General features: G+C 43.4%; 2 protein-coding genes across 2 annotated transcripts; both read left to right on the forward strand.

Annotated features, from left to right (window-relative positions):
- Positions 1 to 2,567: 2,567 nt before the first annotated feature.
- neurl2 (neuralized E3 ubiquitin protein ligase 2) lies at positions 2,568 to 4,146 on the forward strand. The gene is made up of 2 exons (XM_076760715.1): positions 2,568 to 3,634; positions 4,031 to 4,146. Exons 1-2 carry the CDS (start codon positions 2,848 to 2,850, stop codon positions 4,144 to 4,146), a joined length of 903 nt encoding a protein of 300 aa, XP_076616830.1. The 5' UTR covers positions 2,568 to 2,847.
- A 780-nt stretch (positions 4,147 to 4,926) lies between these two features.
- Positions 4,927 to 8,221, forward strand: msrb1b (methionine sulfoxide reductase B1b). The gene is made up of 4 exons (XM_076760111.1): positions 4,927 to 5,098; positions 5,831 to 5,973; positions 6,058 to 6,175; positions 7,696 to 8,221. The coding sequence occupies exons 1-4, from the start codon at positions 5,044 to 5,046 to the stop codon at positions 7,710 to 7,712; spliced, it is 333 nt and encodes a 110-aa protein (XP_076616226.1). The 5' UTR covers positions 4,927 to 5,043; the 3' UTR covers positions 7,713 to 8,221.
- The last annotated feature ends 6,201 nt before the right edge of the window (positions 8,222 to 14,422 follow it).

Raw genomic sequence — 14,422 nt, forward strand, 5'->3', positions numbered from 1 at the left:
ATTTTGCTACAGATCTAGCTACACACAGTTATTACAGCATGTCAAAAGAAGAGGGCTGAAATGTGCAAAGACGTTAGACTATGAAGACTGTCTAAAATGCATTACTTATTACTCTAATAACCACCACAGTTGCATGTGTGTACTTGCTAATTTGGGGAAGGGAGCCCACTGAGGCTTCTTATGTACAGGGTCCAGATTTATGTGCTACACCACTGCTTAGAAGTAATGCAGTACACTGTAGTTTTTTCATTATTACACGTTCATGTCACTTAATAATGGAGGTATTATTGACACATGTGATTTATTCCACAGTCTCTACACAGGAGGTGTAGCGTGATCACTACGTTAGCAGAGCAGCTGCTTCAGTCCTCAGTCTAATCACTGTAGATGTGATTGTAAAACACCTTGAAGTGCTGCTTAAACCACAGCAGGGGAGGAAGCGCGTGGTGAGAGGAGCTGAGAGGTAGCTGCATTGAGACTTTTGAAGCAGTTGGAAAACTCTCGTCAGCTCAGAAGTAGAACTCAAGCTTAATAACTGCAGTATTACAACATTAATACAATCAGCCCAGGGAAGAGATGTAACACAGTACATTTACTCAAGTGCATTTATAAACAATTTTGAGATATATGTACTCTACTGTTCCTGTTATTCAGCTGACACTAAGTGTATCTCAAGCTGTTTCATGTCACTTTTCCATCAACGGGTCTCAAATATTGGTACATATGAGGGGAGACATTCAGGAGCACGATACCTGCAGGAAAATCAGCCCTGAGTTAGATCAATAATGGTGTAAACTCTCCCTGTGTGTCCTGGTAATGTGGTGTTATGTGTTGCACTTTCGATGATGTTCTCCTGTATTAGAGTGACTTTATGCTGTATCTCTCTCTGCTCTCCTTCTATGCAGACGACCTCAAGATTTTTAAAGGAAACACACTTAGCAGGTGTCACAAGGTTGTGGTCTTCCTTGTGAATGCTGCAGCACTGAAACAGACAGGGCGTTGAACACCAATCACTATGAAATTGCTGACAGGTAAGAGAGGAAAGCACCATCCTGAAGCAGCTGTGGCGTCTGGATCCACTTTCAGTATCATGAGGTGGCATGTTTTTTTTCTCTGATAAGAATCACAACAGCTTGAACTTCAAACCAGCCAGCATACTATGCTCTGGACTGCAGATCATAACTTCCACAGACAGAAGAACAGCTAGCAGCACTGCAGATTTATGACCCCATACCAGTTTGCTTATGAGACAGGCTTCCATGCTGAGGATACCAGATACATCAGGCTCATTCGATGACCTTGAGCAGGTGATGAAGATGAACTGTGCACACCAGAGAGACCATCATCTATTAATAGATCTGGTCAAGAGGATGCTGCAGCTGGACGCAGACCTGCATGTCCAACTCCCTGGTGGTTGTGCAGCATCTGCTCTTTACTTGCAGCCTCCCTAAGATGACACCTGCATCACAGCAATGGACGCAGGGGAGGCTCAGAGAGACATCATCTGGCAGCCTGCCTCATATCCAACAAAATGACACCGCCAAGGACCCAAAGGACCTGGAAGAGGCCGACGTCCCATGGGCATGCCCCCATAGGAAAAGTAGAGAAGAGTCTTGAGCGTATGACTAGCATGCTAACACTCGTGGCTCAGTCATGTCAGTTATACAGCAATATTCATGTTAAGGTTGTTAACATGAGCTAGCACGAGCCACTATGAGTTCCTGGTCATACCTGACCCAGTGAGGCTGTAGCAGCAATACTCCTGAGTGTATTGAAGTGAGTAGGGGTGTGTTTTATTTCTCACAAATGTGGATTTTCAGTTGCAAGGGAAGGTGTGGAATGGGATGGTGTTATTTCTGCTGATTAATGTACTTAGTCTCACTTTAAAGCTCTAATTGTGATCAGTGATCTCTGTCCTAAATCCTGCAAAGAAATCATTTCTTACTGTACACATGACAAATTACTGCACATTACACTTTGCACTGTAACTAAAGAGCGTTATACCAGGTATGGGGTGGTTCTGATTTATATACTGTATGATTAATACCTGATTCCCTCAGACGGAAATGATATGAACTACTGTAAATCACCTGACATAGTGTGCAGGAGCCTTTACTCTCAATCATAGGGTGTATAATGACTATAAAAAGTATCACCTTCCCTTTTTAAATACAATTTCCCTTCATATTCTTAAGCTATAAATCCATTATCATCATAAATCTCCACAGACCTCTTTATCTTGGTATATTACTTTAATTGCTGCTTTACATAAGAATGAAATCCAGAGTGTATTTGTGTGGCGTGCCTATATTTAGAGCACAGCTACGAACGGCCTGCTGTTCAACATATCTCCCTGGCATATGGTATTATGATAATTATGCAGCTATTACTTCAATACACGGGTTTGTGAAATTGAATGAGCGCTGGGCCCCCGGGGGGCTTTGTTGCTCCCACTAACCCCACCTCAATCTCTGTGCACGTCTGGTGTGTGTGAGTGAAGGCATGTGCATGTTGGCCACCCCTCTCAACACACACACATTCACACACACACATACCTTGCCATCTGTTGACATATGCAGCTGTTTAAAAATAGCCCTCTACCAGAAGCTTCCCTGAGTGGCTCACAGATAGGCAGAGCAGGGATCTTGTCAGTGCAACTTGTTGTGCCTCCAGTATGACCACGTGTTGGCTGGCAAACCGCTGCAAGACTGTTTGACTGGAAAGTTTTGGTAAGTTTGTCTGTTTGATATGTTTTTTGAAAGCTGTCCAGCTGGAAATTTCTTACTTTGGTACTTTTTGTTCCCTGAGTCAGAGTGACTGCTTCTGTTGGTGCGAACAGAACTGAAAATGGAGCCTTTTTCTGACCAGTTCATGGAATTCCACCCCATCCATGGTACCAATGTCAGACTGGACCACTCAGGGACTCAGGCCACCCGGGTGGAGAGCTTTGCAAATGGAGTGTGTTTCAGCAAACATCCTCTGAAGCCCGGGGAGATTTTTCTCATAGAGATCGAGGATAAGGAGCTGGGTTGGTGTGGACACCTCCGGGTCGGCCTGACCGCCAGGGACCCAAGGGACTTAGAGGTGGTACCTGAGTACTCCATCCCAGACCTGACAGACTTAGGTGACAGCTGGGTATTTGCCATCACTCGCAACCACAACAAGATCATAGAAGAGGCTGGAGAAGAGGGTCAAGAGGATGGAGACGGAGGACTGGCTGGGGGCCACAGGCTCGGAGGAGGGGAGGTAGAGGATGGAGCTGGGGGTGGAGATGGAGGAGGAGGCAACAGCAACAACAACAACCCAAAGACTTTCTTCACCGATTCTCACTTGTACATTGAGAATATTCGGATCCCCAGAGACAAACTGGTCGGTCGGAGCAGGCCCGGACGATATAGCCACATTTTGGATGACTTGTATAAGACTAACGCCCTGCCTCCCACTGCCAGACGCAGCAGGATAGGAGTACTGTATGTGCAGAAAGGGCGAGACCTGGCTGATATGCATATTGTCATCAATGGTGAGGACATGGGAGCGAGTGCAAAGGGAATCCCCGCCCTCCAGCCTCTCTATGCTGTGGTGGACGTCTTTGCTGCCACTAAGTGTGTCCGCATCGTCCAGGTGGAGTATGGATGTGAGTGTGACAGTGATACTTTAAATCACGGATTGATTATGAAACAATGGGCCTCTCTGGGCGTAGACGTGTTACTGTGTGTGTGTGTGTGTGTGTGTGTGTGTGTTTGTGGTGGTGCTGTACTCTTCGTGGTTGTTTTCAGTCTCTTTGTGTCTCTTTGAGACTCTTTTTTGTGTCTCTTTGTGGTTGTTGTGCGTGTCTTTGTGGTCAGATGACTGACTTTCCAAAAAGAAATATTAACTGTCACTATGAATATAGGCTCTTGCCCAGGGACCCATTTACTAATCAATCTTTCCTTCCGATGCAAATTTCTTGATTACTTTTTCTCATCGCACCATTTATTTTGCTAATCCCCGGTCTTTCTGTCTCGTTTGTCCTCTTCCCATGTTGCTTCAGTCTCATCCTTGCAGACGTTGTGTAGGAAGGCCATCCAGAAGCACATTGTCCACAGGATGGCCATTGACTGGCTGGAGCTGCCAGAAGCACTTAAGCACTACTGCAAGTATGAATGAAGGCTACAGAGCAGCAATGGGCAGAAATATCAGTTATGAGCTCTCTTCCTTTCTCTACCGAGGTTATTTATTTTCATGATGTGTCATTAATAAAATAAAGCGAACAGGGTTAGGCTCTTGATAAATGCCAGGCACAGACAACACTGACATCCTTTGTCTGCGATGACAAATAAACTGAAATAAATTCACAATAGAAGTCTGTCTGTGTGATTCTACTTTCCCCTCACAATAAAATCTGTATCATTTACTATGTAAATCCGGTTGTTGCAATGGACATGGACTATGGAAAGACATTTGACATTTATTCCATAACCTTGGTATCAGCTTTCCTTAATGGCCTCACATCAGAGCGTGTTGCACTGAGAAGGATCTGACATTAATACATTTCCTCAGAGGTTGAAAAATCAAACAAAAATCAAATGTTTAACTACAGCAGGACAGAATCCACATTCACATAGTTTTTTGGGATGTTTTACACCAACTGTCACTTGAGTTTGGGGTTTTACTAAATAACACTGAATGAAACGATGTCCCAATTGGCAAAATGTGATGGAAAATGGATAAGACAGAAAACTGACCGACTTATTGATAACTGTTTGTCTGGGTCACCGACACAAGTCCAAGTCTAGGGGCAAATCTGTGGTCGGGTGAATTTTCCCTGAGTGATTGACTGTCCATCACATGCCTCCACCGCCTCAGCGCGCCTCCTCCTGGCTCCTGTGGTCACACACTGACACCTGCTGTTCACACGGGGTACAGCAATGGGCGGAGCTCCTCCTCAATCTCCAGCCAGGATCTCTTCACACGAGAAGTGGAAAACAGGATCATCTGTGGCTGCCGTTTGAGGAAAGACTGAGCCAGATTAAGATCTATTTTGACCTGTGCAGACACCGCAGTATGTCTTTCTGTCGGTTTTTTGGCGGTGAGGTGTACAAGGATCATTTCAAACCAGGTGAGCAGGCGGCGGCTGTTCTGCAAGCAGAGGTGTGATGTAACCTCCAAACTGACTGGATTAAAATGACCGTTTTATTTTAATTTTCTGCCTTGTTTTGAAGCGTGTTTTTTGCTACAAATGGGTGATTTTTAATGTAAAGTTATTTTTCAATTTAATTGTTTAATATGACAGCCATTAGTAGAGAGTACGGGTTCGTGGTGTGACATTAGGGGATATGTCCAATTGATAAAGAGCAGTTAACCTTTATTTTAACCCAGTTAATTCAGATTTGTTTCTAAAAGACAAAGACAACTAATAAATCTGCTGTCAGTGATAATGGTAAAAACAGAGCTGCGATAAATAGAATTTAGTTTCAAACTAAAAGCTTGTCCAAGCCATAAAGTTATGGTTAATTTAAGTAAACTGACCCTCAGAGAGTGTTTCCAGCCCTTTTCAGGTGTGTGATCCCTTAAAATGAAGCCATCTGGGACCCCTCCTCACATGTTATGTTATGTTTTCAGCTGTTTCAGATTATTTCAAAGAAACAAAAAAGACGGATCTTAATTTTGTTTGTTTGTTCATTCTTATCCCTCTAATCATCTTTTGACCTTCAGATTGACCTCAGGACCCATTTAGGGTCTTGAAATCCACACTGGGAATCACTGTCCTATCGCGTTATTTAAATAATTATCATTTTCATGGAGAAAATGAAACAGTGCAACCACCGTAATGGGTAACTGTCCCCTGCAGGTATGTATGTGTGCTCCCAGTGTAACCATCCGCTGTTCTCCAGTCGGTCCAAGTTCGCCCACTCGTCTCCTTGGCCGGCTTTCACTGACACCATCAGAGAGGACAGCGTCACCAAGATGATGGAGACGCTCACTGCCTTCAAGGTTTGACTGAAACTCTTGGGTCAATACTTGATCGTGTTGTTTTAAGAGGCATGATGTTGATGAAGCTGTGTTTCATGCATGCAGGTTCTGTGTGGGAAGTGTGGCAACGGGCTGGGCCATGAGTTTGTGAACGACGGCCCGGAGGAAGGAGCATCACGGTTTTGAATATTCAGCCACTCGCTCAAGTTTGTCCCCAGCAAAGGTAAGATGACCGCAGAGGCAGGAGTGAGGCAGGACAAGATCATAAAAACAAATCTGAGCCTGCTTTCACAAAGGAGAGCGAGACCAAAGACGTCCAAAAATGCTGCATGATGACATACATACATATATATAACTGGGAGTTTGTGTCAAAAGTAACAAAAGTAAACATACTCGTGCCAAATGTCCCTTAGTTGTATGTATATTACAATGTATTCTAATTGATTTTATAATTGAGATATAATTGATGCACCACTTTAAAACATGTTGGGCTGTGTAACCTGCAGATGTCCTTTCAGTTCTTTAAAAATTGATTTGCATTGAAGAGATTTTATCACTGATCCTTGATATTTTGGAAGCAGTTCACATGTTTTCTTAATGAAAAACAATCATTAAAACATGCACAGGAAGTTACTTCTAGTTGCTTTCCACTACTGCATTTTATTCTATATGTGTTAACAAATTTGTGTCTATTTCTTCATTCATCCACTAAACTGATGCAACATTCTGCAGCTACGCTCCACATGAACCCATGATTTCTCGTCCTGTAGCGTACAGAGCACAGTGGGACTCTCCTGCAGCTTCCATCCCCTTCTTAAACTTATTAATTCTGCTTTGGCGTCTCCCTGTTACCTCGGTCGGGGACAGACACCTTGACGAGTTTGAATTTGATTTGGTCTAAGACATGGAATAATGGTTTTTTCCTCTTCCAAGCGTCGTGCTCATCAGCTGATTTATGCACCGACTTAGACTGAAGCTTACAATCTGTGCAACAGGTGCTCCCTCTCTAAATGAGGGTCCGTGGTGCGCATGTTTTGGAACTGGGTAACTGTGAAATCTCTCTGGATACATGTTGGTGAAACATTAGTAAATGTTTTCCATAAACATCTTCCATTCTGTCCAGCCATCTGGCTTTTTGGTCCGAACCCAAAGGTTGTTTTAGCACATGGAGTGAAGCGAGTCTTTCTTTCTGCTTCAACAGCTGCACAGAAGCCTGAAAAGCTGTTTCGAAGCAAACGTTGTATTTATCTTCCAGAAAATTCTACTGCCAATATTAACGGTGCACGACTGGAGACATCGTCCACCTGCTCTCACGCTCGTGCAGATATATTCTTAGGCTGTTCTAACATGCATCTTCATGAATGATCGATGGAATGGAAACAGTGTTTTTCAATATGCCTGAACTGTTTGACCTTGTGTGAAAATGTAAACTAATATAATTTATTATAGTAGTATATATTATGACTAACTTATTATCATGTTATTTCCACAACAGCACCACTTTCTTTTTTTACACATAACACTCTTATTTGCTTTGTTTCTATTTTTGTGTTTGCTATGATGTGTCTGCTGTTTAATTTGATTCATTTTATTTTTTTATTTCTTTCTTTGTTTAATTTAGTTCGACCTTTTTGTACACTTTATTTCTCACATCCACTTTCTGTCGGGTGCTGTTGAGTTTTAAAACAAATGAATAGTTGTTTGGTGTAATTGTGAATGAACTTTTTTGCTTTTGTGTTCCAGGCAAGGACAAGCAGTAAAGAGCGAGCTTTGGCTTTTACCTCCAGCTGCTGTATCTGCTGCTCGGTCCAGGACCGGTGGACAGGTCGGGTCAGCGGGTGACGTGGACGGGACAAAGGCCTGAGACGCACATCCTGTCCACTGAAGAGTCTTTGACCAGCCTGTGACGCAGGGACCGGACCACACCTCTGCAAATATTCCTTTACAACTATATTCCTCCAATACCTCATATTTAAATACGTATTAAATATTATGGCACTTGCATGCATCTGCATGTCTTGTCCATTTGCACTTTTCTGTGTTTATTTCACAGTTGTGCTACAGCAAAGCAACTGTTAACTAGCTGTATGAATCAGCCACATTTTTGTTCTTAACTGTGCAAAAATACAGGATGCATTTTACTTTGAAAAACTCACATCTGTGTCCAGAGTTTAGTGGGAATAAAGGAAGGTTTTGATTTATCCTCCGTTTTCAGTGTATTCATATGAAGGAACAATCTAATAATACAAATAAATTATAGTTTGATAGATTTTTGTGTTATGATTTAATTGCTGTGGTGAACTTTAAGTACATTTACTGTACAATTAGCAATATTTTGAGGTACTTCATACTGTTAATTTTAAGATTTTGCATTTAAGATTTCACATTCAAAACACTGCACGATGAGCACATAAAGCTTTTGATACTTTAAGTGCATTTCACCAGTAAAGCTTAAATACTTTTATAAGTAAGAATACTTTAAATTCAGGACATTTACTTACTGTATAATGGAGAATTTGTACAGTGTGATCTAGCTTAATTTGTGAGACAATCCTGACCTCTCAGATAGGCAGAGGAGCTGACTGACCTCTAGATGGAGTTCTCCTCCTGCCAGATCGCAGTCGCTCCTCTGCACAGGTTGAGGTGAAAAGTCTGATATAAACAACGTGTGATACTGTTTGTTTTTGTGTGTGCTACCTGCGCGTTTCCTCTGCTGCATGTGTAGAATCTTACTTTGGATGAACACAGGCCGGATGTGTTCGTTGCCTCGCATTAATTATGAATGTTGGATGTTTCAGGAGCTAACAGGGGCTCAGCTCTCTCTGAGGCCCAGCTGCAGGCCATATTCTCTGGGATCCGGGGGTTGGCAAACACCCTGAGGTTTAGAGGAGTAGCCTGGCCGCCTGGCGAGAGACAGAGGGCTATCATTACGAAGGAAGTACACACACACACACACACACACACACACACACAGACACACAAAACAAACACGCACGCACGCAATCCTAGAAAAACCAATCAACCTTTCGGACGTCACACACATCTCTCACGTCTCTTTTCACCTTATGTCACCACGTGAATTGATGGATGTCTTACGTACAGCACATACACACATGCCAAGACACACGCCAAGAGACACACACCGTCCTCCATTTTATTGGTCTCACCACAGACAAGTAAAGTTTGAAGCGTATTTTCTTTCAAAACATCGCTGCTTGTAGTGTGCAATTACGAGGGGTCATCATAACATTGGGGGATGTCACTGAACTCTCGGCATCGACAATTTGAATATTCTGGAGCGCCACTCCACATCCATCCAGCTTGACTTCTCCACGCTGCCAAAGGTATTCAAATGAATTTCAGGCCTCAGTGTGGTGGAGAAGCCTGACCTTGCATTGAGGTTGTCATGGCTGAGTAAATTTCCTCTTGTGTTGTCTTGGCAGGCGGACGCTCAAGCAGCGCAGCGCAGTCCATTTGGTGGATGTTTTTACCCAAGCTGCCTCACTGTGCTGCGAGTGGCCACGTTTTTAGCATAGGTGGTCCCGCTAGGAATCAAAGCCACAGCCTTGGCGGCGGCGCTGTTATGCTCTGCCCGTCAGACTCAGCAGGAGTGGCCATGTGAGATTAGCGTAAAGCGAATAGAGGGAGATGAGAGTGTGGCTGCCGCATCAGAAAACTGCAGTGAACTCCGTAATTAAAGACAAAAAAACAACCCATTCCGTCAGTCTGCCAAGTTTGGTGCATTCCAGCCACCGTTTTACGTTTCGATGAGCTCACTGTGCCTTTGACCTGTCATTTATTTTGGGTTACTTCACTTTTTTTGTCTCCCACATTAACTTTTCCTCAGAGACAGACTCGCTCCGTTGTCCCTTCATTCTTCTTCAGCTGCCTAAAAGGAGCGTCCGGTTACATTAGAAAATACTGTTACAGCCATGCTAGCAGCTGTGCTTGGGTGCATTGCACTAAGAGCTAATGTCAAAGGTGTAACATGCTCTCAATAACAATACGAACATGCTGATGTTTCACCAATGTAACCATCTTCTTTTCGTGTGTTAGCATGCATGCTAACATTTTCTAATTAATTAATTAAACCAAAATACAAATGAAACTGATGGTACAGCCAGCGCAGCGACTGTACAAACAACTAACCAACTATGGTTAAAACCCCTTTGCTGCACTTTTACTTTCAAACTTTCAGTTTATGATTTCTAATGTTTCCCACAATCGCTTTCCTTTTGATTCTCTGAGACTGAACCTTTGATGGTTTTCTTTTATTTTCCCCTCATTTTTCTTTTTCTTCCTTTCATTCTCTCTTCACCCGACGAGACACGTAACTATTTTTAATGACATAATGGCATCCTCAGGAAAAAGAAAACACACACAGACACTGTGCTTAAATGCTTTTTTCCGGGAAGGATGATGAAGGCAAACGACAGTAACCTTCCTGATTAGTGCGTTATAATTCTTTTTCCCTGCAAACCAGAATTCAAAGGAGTGTTTTTGGCACTAACAAAGTGGCATGTGTCTGGACCACTAACTGCCAAACTGGTTTAAACAGCGATGCGGTTCGTTCCTCTTGGCATTCTGTGCTCAGATACTCAGACAGATGCATCAGCAATGATTTATCTTCTCATCAGTGGCACTGCCCACCGTGTGACTCACATTTACAGACCTGTGCAGCATTCGGGGGGTTTCACATTGTGCACATTTTCAAGAATCTACAGAAGAGAAGTCCTCTCTCGAAGCAGTGTGAACTCAGGACACCTTTTTTTTTTTTTTTTTTACCACTGAACTTGAGGTTAATGGTGAACCTCCTCAAAGGTCACACGGTACGCTCCTGGGTTGCACAGGCACTGCATTAACCCAGCTGCCCTGAGACATTTTAAAGGCGAGGTTAATGTTTCATTCAGTGAGAGGGAAATGTTTGCGTAGGCACAAAAGAGCTACCTACATGATATTATAAAAGGAGAGGGTATTCAGAGGACAGCTGCACCTTCTAAAAGGTCATTTCTATTTTGCTGTTGCATTCAAGGACTTTCACCTTTCCTTTCTGGGCTGTACAGGTGAATCTTCCATTAAATATGAACAGCTAACAGGCAAAAAAAAAAAAAAAAACTCCCACAAAATGATTGAAAGGGTAAATGAAACCAAATTAGTGTATTTTCTGAAAACAAACACTTCTCCAGACTTGATCAACATTATTTTAGAGAAACAGCGGAAAAACCCACCATTTCTCTCAAAGTGGATAAAACCCCAGAGTATTTTGGAATAGACGACTTTTCACATTTACGCTCTGTAATTTCTCTGGGTTTCAGCTCATGAGCTCCAGATCAGATAAGATGATTATCCAAAATTGTCCCATCTGTCATCGCAGCCCCCAGAGCCAAAATACAGGTGGATGACATCATGGTTATTAGGGCATATTAGAGCAGCCTGCCATGCCAAAACACACAGACAAACACTAAAACACACACACAGACCAAAGTTTTGTTATAGGGCAGTGAAGCGCTGTCCTCTAGATCTAGATAAAGAGTCAGATTTTACCCACTGAACATTCAAACAGAAGTGCATCTGCTCATAGAGGCAGCTGCTGCACTTTAGCACACAAGCATTGGGGCATGTTAGTGGTATCCTGCCTGACAGGAAGACAGATAATCTCCTTTTTCAGGAGTATTCTGCAGAATGTGGCCTGGTTAAAACCACTGACTGGGAGGTGTGATTGAATGTCGCACTTACGGGAAGACGAACCCATGCAGGTATCACAAACATGTTGTAATTTACATTTTTGGTGGGAAGTTGCCCCAGAAACCAGGCCTCAGCTTGCTTTCAGGCAAAGGTGTGTGATCTAATTTTGCTTGAAGTAATTATATTCTGCTTAACCACTGTTGGCAGCCAGCTATTTCTTTAAACATCTGGGTGTGTCTCATGTTGTCTGCCATGCCCTGTACCTCTTACACCGTGATGAATCCCCCCCTGTATGAACACTGGTGCTAAATAATTTGATAGATGGTCCAAAAACTACAGGACTGTAGCATCCTGTTGGCTAAAAGGTTAAGGCGCGTACCGTACAGAGTTGTGAAGTGGGAGTTAACATACAAGCACAGGGCTCAGGACAGGATAACGAAACAAAAAGCTTTTCATTAAAACCACCAGTTTCAATTACTGTTAGCAGCGTGCATGACAGAACTTTAAGCCTGTGGTTGGATGTTTTTTTTGCAGAAATGCACCTCAGGAGTCATTTTTAACTTGTCCCCAGAACGTTTACAGACTTGTATCTTCTACTGTTTATCAAAAAAAACAGTTTTAATTTAGACGTTAGTATTTGAATTGATGATTTACCCGAGAGAGTTTCACGCCGATCTAAGCTGCAGAATAATAAAGTCGATAAGGGCCTCGTGTTCAAAAGAAGGCCTGTTAACAAAAGCTGTAAATTCAAAGTGCCAGCTAACCAGTCCATCAATGGGACAAGAGTCACTCAGCATCTGGGCTAATTTATGCCCAGTCCCCTGGACACAGAGCAAATCTCCACCATCCATCTTGATGTCCTGACATGTGGAGCCTGTGGACTGCAGCGCCCAGCTCACCAGGACTGCTCTGTCCCCAGTGTCAGCGGCATGTCTCAGGTCCCTGCGGACCCCCCACACGTATCTCCATACATCATACTCGCAGACCCAGAGCATTGAGCCGCTGCTCAATAAGTCAGCGAACAGACGGCACAGACAGCAAGGAATCGACACCTTTCAGCTCCACATTGGATTCGAGTTAGAATGCAATAAGGGATTTTTCTCACTCGCTGCCTGTCTTTCCAGATATTGCACAACGACTCCGATTCAGTCGATATGGCACGTGTCTATATGCACGTCAGTCCCTGATATGTTGCTCAGAAGAGAAGCTAACACACTGTTGCACAATGTTTCTGTTAAGAGGAGATGGTGTTTCAGGAACACGAGTCAGGGACCACTCAGTGCAGAAGACTGAAGCTGAAGGCAGCTGGAAGCCTGAGGCCGGGTGATGCTGGACGTGAACTGGTGTCAGCCACATCTGAAGGCACAATTATATGCTTTTCAAATGGCTCTACTGCAAGCCGGGTGGAGAACCCTGCCCGCATAGAGAGGGCAGGGGGCAATAGTTGTTCAAATGGAGATAAAAGCACATACTTTCCTCAGAGGTATTCATGGCGTTGCACTTATTTGTGCACACAAAAAGTGACAGAAGAAGTTGTGTGCAGAATGAAAAAAGGGAGCTTAAGGGAAAAGGTCACCCCAAAAAAAAATGAAACAAACAAAAAGAAGAACTGATTTTTATCTTCTGTACCTCTAGCGGCATCTTGCCCAATGTTTTGAGATCAATCTCTCATGACATACAATAATAGATTTTTCTGTTGTTTTTCTGTGCTGACACGTTTGATATTCTCACGTTTACTCTGGAATAAAATAGAAATAGCAGGTTTCCGGGAGCTCTTCTGTGGATTAAGCCGACCATAACATTGTTTCTGGATGGACGTGTTTTTAAATTATTTTTCAGATATTTTATGCTTTTATTGGACAAGTCAAAATAGAGAGCGAACAGGAAATAGGGGAAAGAGAGACAGATAAGAAATTAGGATTCATGGTTGACCACCAGGGTCCCCCCACTGTTTGAGTCTTTAAATGGAATTTTAAGTCTGGGCAAATAGAACCAAAGCTGTATCTGCACCTTCATATCCCACTCGCACAGTGAATGACACAATATGTGTCTTTGTCATTTGGGTGAACTGACCCTTTAACAGACATGAAAGCAGAAACAGTTTACACAAAGTGCTTGATGGCGTGTCTGGCAGCAGCGGGGTGAAACACATCCAGCTTTCGAGCTACATCTGCTCAATCATCACCGTCTGATTTGCCTTCAGTTGAGCCACGTTTCTGCTCCACCGTGGATGCCTCCTGACAGCGCCGCTGACTGTTTGTAAACATCATCTCTGAGCGCTGTCTAACTGCGTTATCTTCAGTCCCGAGAGCAGATAACAGCCAAACACAGCGACTGGCTTCAAAGCTGCTGAGCTCCCCGAGCCGGAGCGACGCACGCTCCAAAACTATTTAATCAGGAGCTTTTCTCTCGGCCTCCTGCTGCAGACCTGGAGCTGCGATATGCTCTGAAAGCAGACGTCGGTGTGTGTGAGAGCTGCTTGTGTGTGGCTGCAGTGGTTAAGGGGGTCATGTTTGTTTAGGCTGCCTGTCTCTCTCAGTGGGCCAGGCTCAGGATCATAGAGGTATAATTCTGCGGCGAGACTGCTGAAGATCTTACTAGGTTTCTGAGTTTTCCTGAGGCCCCTCGTGCACCACACTCCATTGATTTCTGCATCTTAAATTTAATAATCAAAGAGAGGATCCTAAGGCATGTCAGTGAAGTTCTAACTCTGAAAACGTAGGCGTCTACTCAAACACAATGTCAGAGCCCTCTGCAAGCATTAGTCATTTTTATTTTGTCCTTG

Source organism: Chaetodon auriga, chromosome 20 (genome assembly GCF_051107435.1).
Source record: "Chaetodon auriga isolate fChaAug3 chromosome 20, fChaAug3.hap1, whole genome shotgun sequence".
Taxonomy (NCBI): domain Eukaryota; kingdom Metazoa; phylum Chordata; class Actinopteri; order Chaetodontiformes; family Chaetodontidae; genus Chaetodon; species Chaetodon auriga.

Coding starts and splice junctions, on each gene's coding strand:
- neurl2 (XM_076760715.1), top strand. CDS start 2,848: ATGGAGCCTTTTTCTGACCAGTTCATGGAATTCCACCCCATCCATGGT. Junction 3,635..4,030: donor CGTCCAGGTGGAGTATGGAT/GTGAGTGTGACA, acceptor ATGTTGCTTCAG/TCTCATCCTTGCAGACGTTG.